This window comes from Melozone crissalis, unplaced genomic scaffold (genome assembly GCF_028551555.1).
Source record: "Melozone crissalis strain CALT ecotype California unplaced genomic scaffold, PUWL_Pcris_2 ptg000208l_1, whole genome shotgun sequence".
NCBI classification, from domain to species: domain Eukaryota; kingdom Metazoa; phylum Chordata; class Aves; order Passeriformes; family Passerellidae; genus Melozone; species Melozone crissalis.
Genome location: NW_026535972.1, coordinates 95,786 through 116,787, shown reverse-complemented (window position 1 = coordinate 116,787; position 21,002 = coordinate 95,786). Strand labels below are relative to the sequence as shown.

Sequence of the window (21,002 nt, the reverse complement as noted above, 5' to 3'; positions counted from 1 at the left end):
AAATATGTGGCTGGGACCAAGAGAACCAATAGATGAATTATTAGAAGTGGTATTAGAAATACAAAAAAGAAGCAAAATCTAGGCATGTACATGGGCTTGGGCACTTATCTCCTTGCTACAAGCACTACAGTTTCAGGCATGCATACCTGGACTGAGAAAATGTTTCTTGGCATTTGTCCAGGTTGGCCACGTTAACCTGACACCGCCCTCAAGCTAGTGAGCCTTGCTGGGTTTGGCTCACAGCTGATCACCTTAAAAACACAAACAGAGGAACCACCTGCACCTATTTGCACGGATGTGGACATTAACAACCTGAACTCCAGCCTTAGAAATTCGTGTCTTTTGAATTAATTTTTAATTTACATTCTCGGGTCAGCCAGATATGGCAAGGGATGTGAATGGGAAACAAACAGTGATTCTACAATTCTGCAAACAGCAACAGGTTTGCTGTCTGTGTAGAAGAAATAGGGAAAACACAGGCCTAGGTGGGCCACTGCTCTGGAGAGCATCCCTTGGACCCCATCTCTGAAAGCAGCACTGTAGAGAGGCTGGGGATTGCGGTGGACAGCTGAGCTAGGCCACCAATGCACGCTCGTGACAGAGCCCAGCAGCAGCACCCTGGGCTGCAGCACGAGGAAGGTAATCCTTCCTCTCTGCCACTGGTGAGGCCGTGTCTGGAGTCATGTGTCCTGTTCTGGGCACCCCACAACAAGAGGTGTGAGCTTGTTGGAGAAAATTCAGTTGAGGACAACATAAATAAACATAAATGAATAAATAAAAGGCTCGAGGAGAATCTTATCAAAGAACAGACTGGCTGAAGTTAGGAGGTCATCTGGTCTAAGCTCCCTGCTCCCTGCAAACAGAAGCTGTGCAGGCAGCTTCTGAATATCTCCAAGGATAGAGGCTTCACAACTTCCCTGGACAACCTGTGCCAGTGCTCAGTAAGCCACAGAGTGAAGAAGTATTTTCTGATGTTCAAGGTAATCACCTGTGTCTCAGGTCATGCTCACAACGTCTCATCCTTTCACCAGACACCACTGCAAAGAGCCTGGCTCTGCCTTCTCTGAGCCCTCCCTGAGAACAAAACCAGGAACAGGCATAACACGGCTTTAAATGGTCCCAAAGCCAACAGCCTGCACAGGAGGCGGTGGCTGGCTTGCGCATCAGCCTCAAGGCAGGAATAACCTGGTGTTGTACAATTGCAAACACGAAAGCACAGAGGTTTTTCCGTGTTCCACTGCCTCGCCCCAATAAAGCAAACAGTGCCCTCAGAGACAAGGCTGGTGCTCTCCCAGGCTCACACCTGGATTCACCACCTATGGATTCCCACTTCTGTAATGAACAGCAGAACACAAGGAGCCTCGCAGTGCTCAGGATGTGAGCCAGGATCCTTTACATCCTCTACCTTTGCTCAGCCTTCCTCTGACTAATGAACTTTTGCAGGGGAAACTTTGCTTTAAACACTGGAACTACAGACCAGCAGTGATGTGGAGGAGGCTGCTTTTCTCTGAAATACACATCGCTGACCCAAACACTCAAAGCCCACTGCTAGTTTGCACAACCTGCATTAAGCAGCACACTTCTATGTCTACGTATCAGCCACAGCAAAGAAAAACTTGACAATATTCTTCCCTAATTTATTATACTATAAGTTTATTATACAAAAATGAAGTTAATTCCTCCTATTTCCCTTCATTTAAAATCAAACACGCATTAAAAGCACTGCTGCTGTACAAGCCCTGGGCCAAACTTCTCCCGCTGTGCGGAGGGGTTGCAAGGAAAGCCGGGAGGGACGGGCAGCACTGGAGCGCCGTGCTGTTCCGGCAGCGGGGACAGCGGGCAGCGCCGACGGGCCCCGGCGGCCCCGCAGATGTACCGGAGCGCACGCGAACCGCCCCGGCCGGGCTGCGCTCCCGGCACCTGCCGGCACCGCCGCCAGCGTCCCACGGCCGTGGGGACACGGGGCCGGGACGCAAAGCCCAGAAGAGAGGCTCGCCCCGGCCCACTACCCCTTACGGCCCCGGGGGGCTGCGAACCCGTCCCGGCCGCGCACGGCCACGAAAGGAGCCCGACCAGCGACTGCCGCCGAGAGCTGGGCGGCAGAGCCCGCGGTCCGCGCAGAGCAGGCGGAGAGCACCCGGGGCAGGGGAGGCACTGACCTGCAGCACGGCAAGAGGGCAGCGCCGAGGAGCGGCTCGAACCCGCCGAGGAGCTCCCGCCGCCACCGGAGCGCTCTGCCGCGCCACATCAGCACCGGAACGCGCCGCCGCCACTTCCGCCTCCGCGGGCCCCGCCCCCGAGGCAGAGGGACCAATCAGCTGCCGCGGTTGAAAGATAGACGGGACCGCCAGGCAATCGTGACGGAGCAGCTGCCTCGGCGCCATGGTTATCCTGCAACATGGCACAAAGTGACCAATCCCGAGGACGCTGTGGGTTCCCGCCCAATAACAAGGCAGCGACCAATCAGTTGCGGCGTTTCGGGCCGGATGGGCGGTGTTGGTGAGACGGAGGCTCGCACTGGCCGCTGGCCGACGGGGGCGGGGCCGCAGGGCGGTTCCTCAGGGAGGCGTGGCCCCTGGGGGCGGGGCCGCGTGGAGGCGGGGCTGCGGGGCGGGGCCTCGGGGGGCGGGGCCGCAGAGATTCTCGTCGCCGCTCGTTGTCGGCGGGGATCGGCGGGGGCCGTGTGCGGTGGTTCGGTCGGAACGTCCCTTTACGGAGGATCCAGTCCCACCCCCTTGCCACGGGCACCTGCCGCCGGGCCGGGTTGCTCCAAGCCCTCTTCAATCTGGCCTTGAGATCTTCCGGAGATGTCCGATCCGAGGCTGCGCTCGTGCAAATGGGCGCTGCTGTTCCCTGCTCTCGACATAAAAATATTTTTAGATGCTGATAGGCTGCAATAAGGTCTCTCCGGAGCCTTCTGTTCTCCAGGCTGAACTCCCCAGCTCTCCCAGCCCGTCTCCAGAGCAGAGGGGCTCCAGCCCTTGGAGCAGGTCCGTGGCCTCCACCGCACCTCCTTCGGCACCTCCAGATGTGCCTTGTTCTGAGGGTTCCGGGGCCGGAGAGAGCTCTGCAAGGGGGGTCTCACCTGAGTGGGGCAGAGGGACAGAATTCTCCCCTCACCTGCTGCCCGTGCTGCTGGGCATGTGCGCACTGCCAGCCCCTGTCCAGTCTTGTTTTCCTTCTCAGAACTCTTGGTCCGTTCCCTTCCTGGTCTGTGCTGGTACCAGAGGTTGCCCCCAGCCAGATGTAGGACAAGATTTCAGGGGCCGGAGCAGCACAGTGTCCTTGCCCCCCGGCCATCCTTACTGTGCGTGCACATGGCTGTGTCCCTGTTTCTGATGGCACCGCTGGTGTGGCAATGACCTGCCATGGCCATGGGCTCTGTCCCTACTTACAAGGCCTCAGGACCAAAGCTTGCCAGGTGTGCTCTGAATTCTTCATTTCATGCCCTGCCTGCAGCTTTGCTCATTTTGTTAATTTCACTTTGTTCACTCAAGCTGTGAGAGCAATCTCTCCAGGTATCTATGGCTAATTTATTTAACTTAGCTATCTTTGTGTGGTTCAACCATGGGCTTATATTGGTAGTAACAGCAAGCAGTTATTTTAGGGAGAATGAGATATTTGCAACTCTAACACGTACCTTTGTAAGTCTAAGTGGAAGGAAAGGGAAGAGAGAAAAAAAGAAAAAAGAAAGGAGGATGAGAAAATCATTAAAACCATTCACAAGAACATCACATTTCTCCCAGTGAAGGATCCAGATGCTGACAACTTCCCGTGACTCTCCCTTCCTCCGCTGCAAAGATCCAAGTAAACCACAGATCTTAATACCCAGAGAAGCAGCAGGCAGGTCAGCGTAACATCGGAGAAAGCACAGAAACAAAGTGCATGTGTTGCTATTTTAATTGGATTATTGCTACTAGTGCAGCTTTTTTCTTTGTATAAGTACTTGACCTACATTATTTTTCTTTGCTTTTCTGTAATTAGATGTAGATTTATTATGACTCCCAAGTCAGACTGTTAAAATTTCTATAATACTAAAAATAAGTTTTGGCTTTAAATGTGTATGTTAAGTGGTGTGACTGATATTCTATAGGGAAGGGGTTAAGGCATCCAGAAGGATCTGGACAGGCCAGAGAGAAGGGCCCATGCCAACTCATGAAGTTTGACAAGGCCAGGCGCAATCCCCGACACGGGTATGGGCTGAGTGGTGAGTCAACTGGGAGCAGTCCTGTGGAGAAGGACTTGGGAGTCTTGGGGAGTGAAAAACTGCATGTGGGCCAGCAACGTGCACTCCCAGCCAATTGCAGTCTGAGCTCCATCAAAAGCAGCACAGGAAGCAAGGGAGCCTAGGCTCCAGTTACCTGCTTTGGGGGAAGGTGTTTCTGCCCATGGTGAGGGCTGTAATCAGATGATTTTTAAGGACTCTTCAACCATAACTGTTCTGTGATTCTGTGAAGGTCCATCAGTGGGAAGCACAGAGAGTGTGTGGGCTTAGACATCCAGCCTACCCACAGCTGTTTTTCGATGCCTGGTCTCCCCAGCTGCTGGCATTTGGACACGCCGGGCCCTGCCAGGTGCACAGCCCTGCCACAGCACCAGAACAGATTCCCATGCACACAACAACCTGCAGACAGACACGGACACTGGGCACCCCTTGAGTTCCTGTGAGGGGGTGCTCAGGATGCAGAGAAACACAGACAGGTGGGTCACCCTCAACCCTGCACACTCAGTTTAATGGTCAACTACTCCAGTGGTCTCACTAACAGAGATACCTACACCTGTCTCATGAGCTGTTTGGCCTATTTGCTGCCTAGCCTGGCTTGATATTTACTAGTGATCATGGACTAACATAATCTCACTCAATCCAGTTGTGGGCGCTTAAATCCCCATGCATACATATGCCCAGACCACAGTGCTGTGCAGCCAAAAAAAGAAAAAAGGAGGTAGAAGTGTTAGGAGACAAGAAAGACTGTGATGACCAGGCCCAAGGGATGGATACACATTCATACAGATTAGCACCATTCTACATGCAACCAGACCCTTCTGTTCCCCTTGCCTCCATTTTTTCGTGCGTGTTCATTCCCATACCACCTAGACCCATCCCTTTCCCACTTTCTTTTCCCCTCCTAAACATCCTGTTGTGAGTCTTGTCCCCAGGTGCTCCTGCCCTGGACACACGGTGTTTTCCATGCGTACAGGCAGTACTCAGTTTGCAGAGTCCTCTGCAACCTCTCCTGCTGACCCATCATGGTGAGTGCCGCCTCTGGGCCTGGTGGCACTGGTGCCTCCCCTGCAACAGATGTAGAAGGAGCTGGGACAGGGCCTTTATTTCTCTTACTGGGTAATTTGTGTTCCCCAGCTTGTGGTTGTCTCTCCACTCCTTCTCCTTTGTGCAGTTGAGCCTTTTATGGGTTGGCTGCACTTCGGTGATGGTTGTTGGATTTGCCAGACCAGGAGGTTGTGTCCTCCTGCATTGTTCCTCTGTGCTCCTTTGTGTGCATGGAGGTGAGCTTTTTCCCACATAACCTCACTCTTGTACTGGGCCACTTCTGTAACACTTTCTGGTCCTACACACTCTGTTATTCAACACGTCTATTTGAGAAAACAGACTCTCAAATCCACTTAGAGGAGAAGATCTTTACTTAACCTCACAGCCCACAACTTATGGGCATTTCCTCTTATCTTCACGTATAATTATATCAAGGTTAAAAATAGGGTAGTCTACCACACCAATGCCAGTGTCTGATTAACCTTCTCACCCTTTCTGCTTTAGCTCCTAAAATAGCAGCGATTTGCTAGATTACCTTGCATCTCCTTTCCATTCTAAGAAGAGTGTTTGTATCATTGAAACTTTCTGGTTTGTGGATCAGCCTCTAAGAAGATTAACGTTTATAATTGGCTTGTGGAAGGTTAGATCCCTCACGTAACTGACATTGGTGTTGAGCATGGACAGGAGCAAACGGGCAGTGCTGTGAGAGCCACAGGAGGAAGAGGATCATTCCTGTAGCATCATCTTTCTGACCACAGATACACATGGGAAACAACAGCAGCTCCACCGTGGACGATCTGCAAGCTGTCGAGATCCACCACTGGTACAAAAAATTCATGACAGAATGTCCTTCTGGACAGCTGACGGAGCATGAATTTAAGCAGTTCTTTGGACTTCGAGGGCTGGATCCAGAGGCCAATAAGTACATTGAGCAGATGTTCCGCACGTTCGATATGAACAAGGTGAGTTCTCCAAAAGGAATTAACTGTCTCGTGCTGCTTAGAAGTGATCCAACTCCTGCACTTTCAGAGTCTTTGTCTTTCTCTTGCAAACATAAAGAACACAAATATTCTCTTGCAAACATTTGCTCTTGCAAACACTGGTGGGGAAAGCTGCCAAGGGATGCTTATGTAAAGTAGCTAAATGTAAGGAACAAATGAATGTGTACAGGTAATAACACAGATTACATAAACATAAGTACACCTGATTATCTAACTACCTTGTGCAAGTTCATATTTGAATTTTGAAAATTCCTTACTGCCAGTTATTTGACTTGGCCTTGTTTAACTAGCAAAATGCTAATTTCATTATTCTTCTTACGTTCTTGCGTGTTCTTATTGTTCAAAAATGTAGCTGTATGAGATCACGGAGACCACAGGAATCAGACACAGTAGAAATCATTATAGCATTCACAGAGGAATAATTTCCAGGTATTTGGCAGCTGCAATTAACACTGCATGGGCAGACAAAGTCTGAGGCTTTCCTTGGTAGGTGCAGCATGAAGCTGGAGTGAGGGGGTGGGCAGTGCTCCTCACTGTGACGGGTGACTGCTGGTAGAAAACAGTAGCCCCCATAATTCCTTTAAGTGTGCCATGGCCCTTACTTTTGCCTGCTTTTTATCCATACGTATTACAGCCTGTGCCTGCAGGCCTGTATTCCTAATGACAAAGGAATCTGGATTTATAGCATCCTGGGAAAATTCAGCTTTACTCTCTGCTCCAAGGTTCTGAAATGGAGTCAAGGAGGATTCAGTCACAGAGGCATGACAACCAGGTGGGAAATCACGGAGTTAGTCTTGAAGAAGGAAAGCCTAGGGACCAACAAAGAATGTTATTTTGGACATGTCAGACAGCATAAGGAGTTAAGGAATGCTTAGGAATATTATAAAATTCTTAAGCAGAACAGCAGACAGGCTCCATTAGGGTAGCTGAGGTCTTTTGGTGGATGTAATGACAGTAGATAACTGTAGACCTCAAAGAATATCTTTTCTCATCCCAAAGTCCTCTGTGCCCAGGATGATAATAGTGATGAGAAGCAGTTTCATAAGGTAAAGCAAAACCTTTCAGCTGTTGCACAAGTCTTTCTTTTACTTCACCTCTCTCCCTTCTTGGGATGTTAAAGGAATTTAAAATTTATTCAATGATGTTGTGCATTCCAGAGTTCTCCTGTGAGCCCTGTGTTATGCAGTAAACAATGCTATAGGAAGGTTCTCAAATTCAAATTTAGTCAGAAAATCTACAATCTAAATAAAGTGATAGTGATCTCAGGAGGAATGAAGTAAAATTGTGGCAACTAGTGGCAATGGACCAAGTTAGTCTTAGTCTGTTAACAGTTAGTCACTTAATCTAAGATCCTTCTATGAACAAGGGCAAGGAACAAGAGCACCCAGAGGAAAATCCACCCTGTCATAATACAGACATGATGGATGGAATCATCTGCCCTCTGGATCCTCAGATTTTGAAAACTTTGATGATGATGAAGAGGATAAATTTTCAATATTCTTCTTTTATAAATTGCAGTTGTAGCATTATAGAATGGTTTGTTTTGGAAGGGACCTTAAGGGTCATCTCATTCTACCACCTCCCATGGGCAGGGACACCTGCCATTATCCGAGGTTGCTCCAAGCCCTGTCCAAGCTGGCTTTGGACACTTCATGGGCCAGGGCCTCACCACCCCCTGAGTAGAAACTCCTTTCCAGCACCTCATCCCAATCTCCCCTCCTCTAGGTTTAACCCATTCCTCCTTGTCCTGTCATGGCCTGCCCATGCAAAAAGCCACTCTCCCCCGCTATTATAACCTGCTTCAATACGAGGGGCACTGAGGTTTCCCTGGAGCCCTCTCCAGGCTGAAGAATGAATGTGAACAGCACAGCAGATGGACAGACAGAGCAGGGACTCTGCAAGCCTGCGGGTGCACTGAGCAGGGCTGAACACACAGGTAATGGTGAACACAGAAACTTTACTTCAACACCTCAGTCACGTCAGCATCGCTGTGGCTGCAGCGCAGCAGCGGGGGCAGGACAGAGAAGCCTCTGGCCCCAAGGCTGCCTTGGAGCTGCCGTGATCCACTGTAGCCCTGGATCCTGCTCATCCTGCTGCTGCTCAGGCTTTTTTGTCCTTCTAAAACTGCAGGAACTCCTGCACCAGATTCCAGAATTGCACCAGGATCTGGTGTGGGAATGCCATGGGCAGTGACGTGCCCAAGGATGTCACTGCTGGTTTCTCGTTGTACTCAGGGGTGAAGCTGATCTCTTCCTCTGGTTGCTCTGGTTCCTCTGGTGGCTCTGGTTCCTCTGGTTCCTCAGCCTCCTTCTCAGGGGCCGAGGTGACAGGTGGCTCCAGTGCTGGACCAGCTCTTTCTGCTGGGCTCAGGCCCGTCTGGAGCAGGATCCAGTTGTAGAAGTGCTGAGTGGAGGTGTAGATCCCGGGGTGCCTGGCTCTGTCACAGCCTCTTCCCCAGCTGTTCAATCCCACCAGCCAGTAGTAGTCAGCTGCATTGTCCTTGCAGACGAGGGGACCCCCGCTGTCCCCCTGTGCCGGGAGAGATGGTTCAGGGACTGTGGGGGGCTGATGTGGGGAGGGGAAGGGCGGACAGGGGACAGGCTGGGCTGCGCGTGGGGGATGAGGGGGTCCCTGTGCTGCCGGGGGCTGAGGGACTCATCACACGCTCCTACCTGGCAGGTGTCGATGCCACCCTGTGGGTACCCAGCACACAGGTTGCGGGGGTGGATGGCCCCCGCGTACCACCGGCTGCTGTTGCAGAGCTCGGTGTCCATGAGGTGAACCTTGGCCTCCTGCAGCACCATGCCTGTTCCCTGAGCTGTGGGCACAGAGGGGAATGAGCCCCAGCAGCTCGGTACCCATCCCTTCCCCTGCTTAGGGTGAGTCCCCTTCCCGGGCCTGGCTCTGCCCCTTCCCCACGGAACAACATTGTCCGACTGTGTCTCTGTCCCTTCCCCATGGGTGACATTGTCCAGCTGTGTCCCTGCCCCTTCCCCACGGAACGACATTGTCCAACTGTGTCCCTGCTCCTTCCCCATGGGTGACATTGTCCAGCTGTGTCCCTGCCCCTTCCCCACGGGTGATGTTGTCCAGCTGTGTCCCTGCCCCTTCCCCACTGGTGATGTTGTCCAGCTGTGTCCCTGCCCCTTCCCCACGGGTGACATTGTCCAGCTGTGTCCCTGCCCCTTCCCCACAGGCGATGTTGTCCAGCTGTGTCCCTGTCCCTTCCCCACGGGTGACATTGTCCAGCTGTGTCCCTGCCCCTTCCCCACAGGTGATGTTGTCCAGCTGTGTCCCTGCTGTTGGCCTGGGGAAGGGGCCAAACCCCCGAGGTTTCCCAGGGCCAGCAGGAATTGTTTGGGTGAGCAGGGACCTTACAGCTCATCCCGTTCCATGCTCTGTCTTGGTGGAGACTCCTTCCCCCAGCCCAAGCTGCTCCGAGCCCGGCCCCGCTGGCGCCGTGCGGCCGGACCCTGTGTGTGCCCAGCCTGTGTCTGTGCCCAGCCCGTGTCCCTGTGTGTGCCCAGTCCATGTCTGTGCCCAGCCCGTGTCCCTGTGTGTGCCCAGCCCATGTCTGTGCCCAGCCCGTGTCCCTGGGTGTGCCCAGCCCATGTCCCTGTCTGTGCCCAGCCCGTGTCTGTGCCCAGCCCGTGTCCCTGTGTGTGCCCAGCCTGTGTCTGTGCCCAGCCCGTGTCCCTGTGTGTGCCCAGCCCGTGTCTGTGCCCAGCCCGTGTCCCTGGTGTCCCTGTGTGTGCCAAGCCCATGTCTGTGCCCAGCCTGTGTCCCTGGGGTGCCCAGCCTTTGTCCCCGGGTGCCAAGCCCATGTCCCTGTCGGTGCCCAGCCCATGTCCCCGGGTATCCAGCCCACGTTCCTGTCTGTGCCCAGCCCGTGTCTGTGCCCAGCCCGTGTCCTCGGGCACCCAGCTCGCCCTGGGAGCACACATCCTGTTGGGAACTCACCTCTGGCAAAGTTCCAGCCGGCGATGTAGCAGGATTTCAGCTCTGAGACCCTGAGTGAGGGGTCAGGCACACAGGCCAGCTGGATGTAGTCGCTGCACTCCACGGGCTGGTCCAGCTCCACCAGGGCAATGTCGTTCCTGGCCGTGGCAACCACGTAGTGCTGGTGCACCAGGAGCCTCTGGATGCGTCTCACCACAGCCCCAGGGCCTGGCTGAGTCAGATCTGTGGCCCCAATCACCACGTCCCACGTGGAGATGCCCCTGGGGAGCAGATGGACAGAGGGGTGACAGGGAGCAGAGCCACGGGCTGCAGCAGCCCAGCATTTCCCGGCCTTCTGCTTGCCCAGGTGGGCAGGGGAGTGGCCCATGGTGCTGTGAGCTGGGCACCTGCCCGTGCTCTGGGGACATCTCTGTCCCTGCTGTCTCTTACCCGGCCCTGGCGAAGCAGTGTGCCACCGTGAGCACCCACTGGGAGCTGAGGAGGACACCTGTGCACATGTGCCACGTGCCGTTCTCCCAGGTGGCCTGGATGCTGACGATGCTGGGCCAGGCCCCAGAGGGGATACTGGTGTCACCCTCACGGGACGTGCCAGCAGCAGAAGTCATGGAACTGTGGTCAGAGGCCATGGGCCGGAGCCTGCAGGTTCTTCTGTAACACAAAGCCATCGCTGTTTGGCTTGGTGGCTGCTGCTACTCAGGCTGAACATCCTCTCTCATCCCTTCCTGCCCAGTGTTGAGTGGCAGGAAGACTCAGGACCCCCGAGGGGCACATCTGTCCCCCCGTGCTACTGCAGCCCCAGACAGGTTGTGCCAGTAGCCGGGCACTGGCCTGGAACCAAGGCTCCTCCTGCAGTGAGTGAGGCCGGAACACTGCGGTGTGGGTGTGGGGAACATTTGGGGCCCCTACAGGGAAACTCCTAAGTGGGACCACTGACCTGCAGGTGTCCCAGGTGCCCTCCACGGGCCCGGCCAGGGCCAGCAGCACGAGCAGCCCCAGCAAAGCCATCGGCGCCAGCGCAGGTGGCAGAGCCAGCGCAGAGCTGTCACCTCCAGTGCGGCCACTGCCACAGCACCCACAGCCTTCGTGGTGCTCACAGTGCCCGGGCCAGGGCCGCTGTCACAGAGGGGCTGGTTCTGAGTGCTGGCATGGCAGGGAGGGGCAGCACAGAGTCATAGAGACGTGGAATGCTCTGGGTAGAAGGGACTTTATGACCACCCAGTGCCAGCCCTGCCGTGGGCAGAGACACCTTCCACTATTCCAGGGTGCTCCAAGGCCTGAGGCCTGTCCGGCCTGGCCTTGGGCACTGCCAGGGATCCAGGGGCAGCCACGGCTGCTCTGTGCCAGGGCCTGCCCGCACCCACAGCCAGAAATTCCCTCCTAACACCTAATCTAAATCTACCACCTTCAGTTTAAGCCATTTTTCTTGTGTCCTATCACTACAAGCTCTTGTCCAAAGTACCCCTCCAGCCTTTTTCTAAGCCCCTTTGAAGTACTGGAAGAGGCACCAAAGTCTCCCTGGAACCTTCTCTTCTCCAGGCTGACCAGCCACGACTCTCTCAGCCTGTCAACCCTTCTTCCCACCCTGAATGAATATTTTAAATGTGGTGATCCTTACTGCAAAACAGCAGTGCTCTGCTAGTTTGCCTACATTCACCTTTTACAAATGTTTCTTTGCATCCATTTCAGAAAGGCATCTGACTTTGATTACATACCTTAATAATTGAAAGTTTCTTTTTTTTTTGCTCTGTTATTTCTTGAAGAATTATTGTTATTCAGAATCTTTGACCTAGATATGTGTAGATATGTTTTTATTTGTAGTTTGTTTTTAACAGCTTCACATTTTAGTCAGCTTTAAATCTAGGGCCGATGAACCTTTACTAACTGGCATTTTTCTTGCAGAAGAAACAAGAGCCTTTTGACTTTCTTTGTAGAGTCAAGAAATGAAATACTAAAAACCTAAATACTGAACATTTTTTTTTCAGTGATCAAATCATGCTCTGTGTATTTTACAAAATATCCCCAGTCACATTATTTTCCACAGAATGGAGAAGAGATCTGTGGCTTTGTGGAATAGCAGTTTCTCACAAAGGCAGAATAGACTCGTACAGAAAACCTGCAGCCCATGGGCTGGGCTCAATATTCTCTCCCAGCAGGCCAAAGGCAGTCAGCTTTGGTGTACAGAGGGGGCTTTGTTCATGCTGACAACCAGGTTCCTTCACTGCAGGTGGTGAGCAGAGGGGAGTCTCTATGTACTAGATCATAACTTTAGCAACCCAGGTATTTAGTAGCTAGAGAAATAACATGTGTCTGTGCACTAAAGATTTTTCCTAAGTCAAAGTCTCTGTGCCACTTGTTGGCCTTTCTCTTTCAGCTGTGAATCTAAAGAGCAATAAGGTGAAACAACTTCAGTGCATTAAGTCCCTCTGTTTACTCCTGTCACAATTTGGGGTTTTTTTCTGGCAGGATGGATATATTGATTTCATGGAATACGTGGCTGCCCTCAGCCTCGTTCTCCGAGGGAAGATGGAGCAGAAATTGCGGTGGTATTTCAAGCTTTATGATGTAGATGGCAATGGCTGCATTGATCGACATGAACTGCTCAACATCATCAAGGTGAATCTCGAGGGGTCTATGCTCTTGCCTCTTTCCTTAAAGACAAATCACACAAGTAAGACCTTTGCTGTTGCCCATGTGGATGATCATGGATGAGACCTTTAAAAGCATTCCTTCTCTGAGCAGAATTCCCCATCACCGTACAATGCAATAAGCAGACTTAGACTCTTTATCACCACAGCTTATGTTACAACATAGCTAACCATAAAATTGTTTTCCCTGCCTGTTAATTGCACTTTCCGAGGTTTCAGACCCTGTGACTGTCTGTTGCTATCTCTGCAATGTGTGCTTCATCTTGAGGGTCCTTTTCCCCATGAGAAGTTGAAGAGATACTCCCAGTTTGGTTTTTAGAATCAGTTCTGAAATATCAACATAATAAAACATTTCTGACTCTGGCGAACAGCCTGAAGAAAAAGGATTGAGAATTGAAAGGATTGTATGCAAATAGCTATTGTGGATGAGGCTGGGATTATGGGCAGAAAGATCTTTATATATATCTCAGAATTAATTGTGTTGCAAATTCAGATTATTTTGCAGATAATGGGAAATTACCAAGGTAATTGCAGGAAAGATTCAATTACCTTCAATAAATAGCATTTCTGAACATGAAATGTCATAAAATTGATTTGATAAAGCACTAATAGCATGTTAATAATGCACTCTCATCTGTATAAGAATTTTAGAGCTGGGTATCAAAGAGACCTGACCAATACCTGTAGTAATGTACAGCTTCCTACTAGTAGCTTTAAATAGAAATACTCAGACATTACAGTGAAACAACAGATAGCAATAGTTAACACAGAGTTCTTGAGAAACAAATTCTGGGGGCAACAACTGGTGGCAAGAAATTTATTGTCCTTTGTCTTTTTTGGGTGTAGTTCAGTGTCTTTTTTGGTAACCTTAGGAAATTGCTGAGATAATGTAAGTTTCAGTAAAATAGCATTTGAAAAAGAATTAATAAAATGACCAAATATCAAAGGGTAAAAGCTAGAAAATAAATAGTCTTAGAATCAGTATAAGGGCTCTGAAATCACATATTTCATGGATATCCTTAAACAAAGGAAATAATTAGCACTGAAAGAAAAGAGAACCCTGCACTATGTAGTTATGAATAAGAAGAATTGTAGCAAACACAAGTGGATAAAGCTTAAAGTTTCTCAAGATGAAAATGAATTTCCAATGACCTTTAGGGAGAAGCCAGACACACAGGAAGTACATAAATGGAAATTGTGAAAGTAAGAATAGAAATAAATTACCGCAGCATATAACAAAGGAATTTCATAATGTCAATTGTGGAAAGTGTTTGACAGTGTTTCTGAGGCTTGGTGTACCATAGGGTCACAAAGTGGGACAAAGTGGATCAAATAGGTGGATTCTGATTCTGCCATTTCTGCATCACCTAAACTGTACCTAAGCAGAATTAGGCCAATCCTCTGAGTTTTGCTGCTCATTCCGTGCTCCAGAGCCATGCTCCCTTTTTGGCACCCTTCAGTGCCATCCATAAGGGCTGATGATTTGTTTTCCTGTGGTACTGGTTCATTTGTATGGGGAAGGTACCAGGCATGACTGTCTTGTTTTGAATCAATGCTGACATGTGGAATCGGTCTGGGAGTCGTCAGGCAGCTGCTTACTCTTGCTCTTTTATTTCAGGCCATTCGAGCCATTAATGGTGGTGACCATGAAACGAGTGCAGAAGAGTTCACCAACCGAGTCTTTGACAGGATTGATGTGAACGGCGATGGTAAGGTTCCTGCCTTTGTCATCCAGCTTAGACAGGCTTTTCTACAGAGTAACATCCCACTTTTCCTTTCTTGGTTGAACTTTAGGCCTCTTCACTTCGTATTTTATTTCTATTTGCATTCTCAGCCAGTAATGCGTTCTCCATGGACCAAAAGGATTTTTCTCCTGGCATGATACATTATCAGTATGACAGGATTTGTTTCCTGTACTGGTCTAAGCTTTGTTCTGTCCACATGAGTTTCGTAGTGGGGTTTTGGAGTGGTGTTTTGTTTTCCTTTTTGTATGTTGCTGTGTAGCTCATGCCAGTTAGAAGTGGGAAATATTATCAAATGGCCCCAGCTGCTGCTCCTAGGTACTTCAGTATGGAAAGGAAGAACTGCAATTTAATGTTGAAGTTCAGAGTTTTTTCAATGGGTCTGCTGCAGGCACTATGGCAAGAACATGAAGTGCTCAGTCAAAGGTTGGTCAAGTGTCACTGTGGTCCCTGCATGTCCCCGAGAGGTATCTCTTTCCTTGCTACTTCAGGTGCTCATTGCTTCCTGACAGGCTCTTTCGTTATTCCAGAATAACTCTGCTGAGCTGATTCCCTGTATGAGGGCTTTTTGGCCTAGGACATAAAAATTTGTTTCTGTCTGTCACAGCCTCCTCCTGTCAGTTCCTTTATCCTTGAAAACCAGCAAGTACAGGGCAGGTTAGTATTACAACAGGTTGAGCCAAAAAGAATGCCATGATCCCACTCCTTAGGTACCCACTTCTATTGTTCTTTCTTATGTAGCTCTTCCTTTGTATGGGGAAAAAAAAGGAAGCAGGTGTTGTCTGGATACTGGGGATGTTTCATAAAAGCTTAAGAAGACTCTCTGAGGTCTTTAGGACAGTGCCTTAGAACAGTGGTTCTGAGTATATAGTAAGTGGTCTCTAAAGTTAGATTACTGCACTCCTTTTCCTGTCAGATGTGGATTCTGATGCCCTTTATTTTTGTCTGACACAGGTGAACTTTCTCTGGATGAATTTGTGGAGGGAGCAAGGAAAGATGAGGAGTTCATGGAGGTTATGATGAAAAGTTTGGACCTGTCACACATTGTGGCCATGATAAACAACCGTCGGCATAGTGTATAAATCAAGCTGGGAGAAAATGCTGTGCCAATAGACAGAAGGGTGTCACAAGGAAGGAGAGACAGCATTTTTCAAAACAAAATTTCCATAAACATGAATATGGAAGTAGGAAGAGAAAGACACTGCTATATTTGTGTTTCTGAGTGCATGTTCCTGTAAAAATACTGAAGCTTAGCCACATAAATGCAAGGTGGGTTCAGAAGAACTGAATCTGGGTGGCAGTATTTGACTTGTCTTTCTAAAATTTAAAGGCCAAGTTTCAGGACACAAATTTCCTTTTTATTCTGTGTCCCAGATTATCAGTTTGAAATGGACTAAAAGTAACAGCAAGTTTGTGAAGAGCGCTAGCAGACCTGGGTGGTGGAGTGTGGAGAGCATATTATGACATAAAAAAGAGGAATTTCAAACTGTTATTAGAGTACAGAATGAACAAAAGAATGTAACTTGCACTGTTCTTGTCATGGTATTGGTTCATAAACACCAGCATGGTTTACCAGCGTGGTCCCTACCACATGTGCTTGAATTTGGTTGTCTCTACAGAAGCAGCTTTAGTCATAAGACCACAAGAACTGAAAGAAAAACCAGTCTGGCAGTGACAAATCTGTCCTCAGCTGCAGCTCTTTGAGCTTTCTGTGATCAAAGAACTCTAGCAAACAAGTCAACAGTTTGGAGCAGCTTCTGTAACCAGAGAAAATACGCTACTCATTTCCCAAAGCAGAAGAATTACTTGAGAGATCGTATCTTTTATATACTCATGGTCCGACTTATTCTCCTCTCATACAACTGAGTCACTGGGAATGTTCAAGGCCACACTGAACAAGGCTTGGAGTAACCTGATCTAGCTCCATGGCATGGGGCTGAGGCAAGATGATCTTTTAAGTCCCTTCCTACCCAAACCATTCTGTGACTCTATAAATGAAGTATTTGAAGATGATCCTAATATTATTGCCTCACACATCCTTCATTGGTCTTTCTTCTTGTTCTTGAGGAGACAATCTAATTGAAAGAAACAACTCACCAAGGTGACTTTGTGAATTGTGCTGTTAATGTGAAGGCTGGAGTGAAGCTGACACTCTGGATCAGTGCTGCCATAAGTGATTCTGATTTTATACACGATGGGAAGAGTGATGCAGCATGGATAGAAGCTCAGCAAACTGTGTCTTGTTCGCTGTTCATTAGATAAGGTCATGATCAGAAGCTCCTTTGAATCTGGGAAGAGAACCAGAAGGAAAGAAGAATGCAGGAAATGTTCAATGGAGTGCCTATGTCACAGTTGGCATGTTTTTCCTGTGCAGGAGGAAGAATGTGCAGAGCTGTAACAAAACTTTAGATTGAACTTATTCTTGCTTATATTTAGGCTTCTGTGACGTTCATATGTGTATGGGTTTGCACGGCAAGGTCCTGGTAGCAGGGAGGCTACAAGGATGTCGTCTTCTTTGAGAAGCTGATGGAAGCTTACCCCATGTCTGGCAAAGACAACGCCAGCCAGCTCCAGGATGCCACTGGCCAAGCCTGAGACCTTCAGCCATGGTAGCAACATGTCTGGGATAACATATTTAAGAAGGAAAAGTTGTTGGGCAGAAGCGATTGCAGCCAGAGAAGTGAGGACTGAGAATATGTGAGAGAAACAGCTCTGCAGGCACCAGAGTCAGCTAAGAAGGAGGGGGAGGAGGCGTTCCAGGTACTGGAGCTGAGATTTTCCTGCAGCCCATGATGCAGGGTGTAATGAAGCAGACTGTCCTCCTGGAGCGCATGGAGGGCTGCAGGAGGGAAGCACAAATCTACCTGCAGCCTGTGGAAGAGCCCCGTGTTGGACCAGGTCCTGGAAGGACCGAAGAGCAGCTTTCCTGGCAGGACTTGTGACCTCACTTTAAAGCAGGTCCTGAAGGACTGACCCCAGGGAAGGTACCTCACACAGGAGCAGCTCGTGAAGAACCACAGCCCGTGTGAAGGACTCATATTGGAGAAATTAATGGGGAACTGATCCTGTAGGAGGGATCTCATGCTGCAGCAGCACAAGGACTCCTCTTTCTGAGGGGGAAGCAGTGGCATGAACTGACTGTAACTTCTGTTCTCATCTTCTTGCACTACTGGTGGGGAGGAGGTAGAGAATGGGAAATAAAGTTAATCCTGGGAAGGAGAAAGGGATGGGGGAAAGGTGTTTTAAAGACTTGAGTTCTCATTACCCTACTCTGATTTTTTTTGGTAATAAATTCAATTAATTTTTCCCTCTGATGTCTCCCTGTCCTTATCTCAGCTCATGACCTTTTTTATATTTTATCCAGCTGAGGAGGGAAGTGATCGATAGAGAGGCTCTGGGGGGCACCTGCCATCCAGCCAGGGTCCACCCACCACAATAGTATTCGAACAAAGTGTCTGGGCTTTCACTGAAGGGAAGATTTAGTAAGGGGCATTTAGTAAATACTGTCATTGGAGTGTGAAAGAGTGAGTGATCATGTTTAGAGTAGCTACCAACAGCTTTCCAGGCAGGCTCATGCTCCAGGCCCTACTGGCACAGGCATGTCTGCAGTCTTAGAGCTTCTGCAAGGAATCACAACCTCATGATTGGAGAACTGTCATGTGAAAAGGGAAGATTTCCTTGACCCTTAGTATTTAATTTGTCTGTCAGTGCCCCGGGAAAGCTGAGGACCCTTGTGCCTGACCAGTTTGTCAGTGCCCTGTTAGAGGGACCCTTTGTTGAGCAGTCCTGATGGATTGAAATTTGACTGACATTCAGGGAAATAGGCCAAGTGCATAAGGGAGACCCCTCAGCAGGTCTTCCCAATTTATGAACCCTCAATAGGACTTCCTATTTGAATATGTTACCTGCTGCTGGCAACTGCTAGCATCCATGAAGGAGTCACACTTTGGAATTTTATGGAACAGTTTATGGAACTAGATTCTTTATAAATATAAATATAAAAATATAAATATAAAATTGTAATATTATAAAATATTAATATATATAAAATATAAAATTGTGACAGGTTAAGGTTCAGGGATTGTTGGTGATGGTATCTGTCAGTGATAGTATTTGACTGCAAAACTTATTCAGAGCACTATCCAGACAAGCTGTAGTCCCCAATAAAAGTATTCAGCAGGCAGAGTGCATTTCTAACCCAACAGGCATTCCTATGGGGGAGAAGACAGGTTCAGCCCATTGAATGATCCCAGCAGTTATGATGGAGCCTTCACTAATTTTTTCTCCATTCTTGGCTTACTTTTATAGTATTTCTTTGTATTTAGGTGAAGCTTCAGTGACTCTACTCATGCATATATTTGCTACTGATTGGTGTAGAATCCTCTCACTTCACTTTCAAAGATATAGTCAAAAAAATGTACAGAGCTCATTCCAAGTGAGAGGTTGTTGTAACTTGGAGGCAGGTACCTTTGGGATGCACAGCAGGCAGCCTGCCCTCCATCTGGCTGTGAAGAAGGCAGGGCTGGGAACTGTCAGCAACATCCCAGCAGGTCTGGCTGATGGTGCCACCCTGAGGGCTTCCCCTGCCTTTGGGCAGTCCCAGCTGCTGCAGCTCACTTGACAGAGGCTCACTGTCTATTCTGTGCTTGGCTGCACTGGAGATGATGAAGCCGAGGACAGCAATGGTTGCCTTCACATCCCCTGACTGCAGACGGGAGGGAGAGAGGGCAAGGTCTGTCACCTTGGGAAGGCATCTGCAGATTCATTGCTGCCCGTCTCTGGAGCATGGCTCCATCGGGGCATCGTGGTAAGGACAGCAGTGCTCACCTAACTTTGCATCTGAGGACAGCTTCAGGACCTTGTCATACTGTGGGAGAGCAGAGCTTCACAGTAAATACCAGCTAACATAATTACTACCAGTGTTGACACTAACAATTCTTACCTAAATATTAATACTAGTAACACTTACTATGCGTATTATTAATCCTAGTAGAGGCTGGTAGCGTTCTTAAGGCTGAGGCTTGCATGAAGAACACAAAATTAATTAACGTTGCTGATTATGCTATTGTGTTGAAATACTTGGCCTCCACTGCAGTAGCCCCACAATTACCTCGATGGCCTCCCCCAGCAGGTCCCAAAACACCTGGATGCAGATCAGCTTAAGCTTCACTGATGTGATAAACAGAGTTCATTCTTTAAAATTTTTTGAAGTTTGATAAAGGATAAAAGGACAAAATAATCCAGCACTGGGATGCTTTTAGCACACAGCCAAAGAGCGCAGAGGTAGCTTAAAATTATGTTCACTATATACTGTTACATTGCTGAGGTTACATGCATTTTCATTAACTTACACATTATTCAATCATTCCTTTGACTTTTTGATGTTCCAGGAACTCTCTTGTTTGGTTTTAACCTCTGACTTGTCTGCAGAACGTTCTGTAAATTAGGTCTACATATTTTATTTCTTCCTGTAGTTTTATCCTGTTGCTTCACACTCCCTGATAACACCGATAAGAGTCGATAAATGCTTCCTGGATGCTTAAGCTCTTTTTGTCACTATTATCACTTGGTAGGGGCAGTCTGCAGTTATAAGAAACAGAATAATTGCTTTACACCATTTTCTGAGTTAGTTACATAGAAGTACTTTAGTTTCTATTTCAACATTTTGCTAAAGCCTACGATATATTTATCACGCTACTATTCATACGAAATATACAGTGCATACATAAACTGGCATATTACACTATACAAAGCAGTTAAATGTAAGTATAAGTTTTACCATATCAAAATACTTGTAATGCAAAAAGCTAATCTATGAATGTGAAAGCCAATATTGTTTTATCATCTATAACATCCGACGACGAGGGTGAGCAGCGAGCCCGCAGCAGGCGGAGGGCGGGCAGGGGGACGCGGGCACTTCACTTTGGCCAGGGTGCTGATCTCGGCCAGTCGGGGCAGGCCAAGTCCCCGCAGAAGCGGAAGCACTGCGGTAGAAGAGGCACCCAGAGCCCGCAGCGGGCGCTGCACGCCCTCCCCGCTCCCGAGCCCTCTCCTCACCAAATCGCCGCCGCTCCCCGGTCCGCCCTGCTGTCGCAAAGACGACCCGGAACCCCTCCCGGGCTACACTGCTCTCCGCCCCCTGCCCCGAGTGCCGATGGGGCGCTCCGGTAGGGGCTTTGCGGGGGTCTCTTCGCCGGGACCTGGGCACGAGAGAGGGCCGGAGAAGGGGACGGGGATTTCGCGAGCGGCGCCGCCGCCGCCTGCGAGCCCTTCGGGCAGCCCGACCTCTGCCCCACGCTCCCACGGGCCTCAGCCTGACGGCTCCCAAGCCTGCCAATCACGGCCCGCCTTTCTCCGTCCGCCCTGTCCAATCACAGTTGCCCTT

At 49.3% G+C, this 21,002-nt stretch overlaps 3 protein-coding genes and 1 pseudogene across 4 annotated transcripts in view; 1 reads left to right on the top strand and 3 right to left on the bottom strand.

Annotated features, from left to right (window-relative positions):
* GOLGB1 (golgin B1) overlaps positions 1-2,219 on the bottom strand; it is a 39,014-nt gene extending 36,795 nt beyond the window's left edge. Inside the window, exon 1 of the mRNA XM_054294072.1 lies at positions 2,160-2,219. The gene's annotated coding sequence lies outside the window, so the exon portion shown is untranslated. The remainder of the gene's footprint in view (positions 1-2,159) is intronic.
* Positions 2,220-5,990: 3,771 nt separating this feature from the next.
* Positions 5,991-15,702, top strand: LOC128949260 (guanylyl cyclase-activating protein 1-like). Of its 2 annotated transcripts, XM_054294122.1 has the most exons (4): positions 5,991-6,231; positions 12,694-12,843; positions 14,494-14,584; positions 15,572-15,702. In XM_054294122.1, the coding sequence occupies exons 1-4, from the start codon at positions 6,034-6,036 to the stop codon at positions 15,697-15,699; spliced, it is 567 nt and encodes a 188-aa protein (XP_054150097.1). In that variant the 5' UTR covers positions 5,991-6,033; the 3' UTR covers positions 15,700-15,702. The 2 variants fall into 2 exon arrangements, with proteins under 2 accessions (XP_054150097.1, XP_054150096.1); XM_054294121.1 differs by lacking the exon at positions 15,572-15,702 and having other exon boundaries at positions 14,494-14,757.
* On the bottom strand, positions 8,371-11,761 carry LOC128949259 (acrosin-like; annotated as a pseudogene).
* Positions 15,703-18,202: 2,500 nt separating the features above from the next.
* Positions 18,203-19,790, bottom strand: LOC128949240 (COMM domain-containing protein 4-like; the record flags this gene model as incomplete). Its single annotated transcript, XM_054294098.1, has 4 exons — positions 18,203-18,237; positions 19,085-19,324; positions 19,445-19,484; positions 19,728-19,790. Coding segments are annotated over 4 exons (378 nt in total), but the record flags the coding sequence as incomplete, so codon positions are not given.
* Positions 19,791-21,002: the final 1,212 nt, after the last annotated feature.

Bases quoted from the DNA above. Each gene is read 5' to 3' on its own strand.
- LOC128949260 (XM_054294121.1), top strand. From the start codon at position 6,034: ATGGGAAACAACAGCAGCTCCACCGTGGACGATCTGCAAGCTGTCGAG. The intron at 6,232-12,693 runs GTGAGTTCTCCA...TTTTTCTGGCAG, and splicing joins GCACGTTCGATATGAACAAG to GATGGATATATTGATTTCAT. The intron at 12,844-14,493 runs GTGAATCTCGAG...CTTTTATTTCAG, and splicing joins AACTGCTCAACATCATCAAG to GCCATTCGAGCCATTAATGG.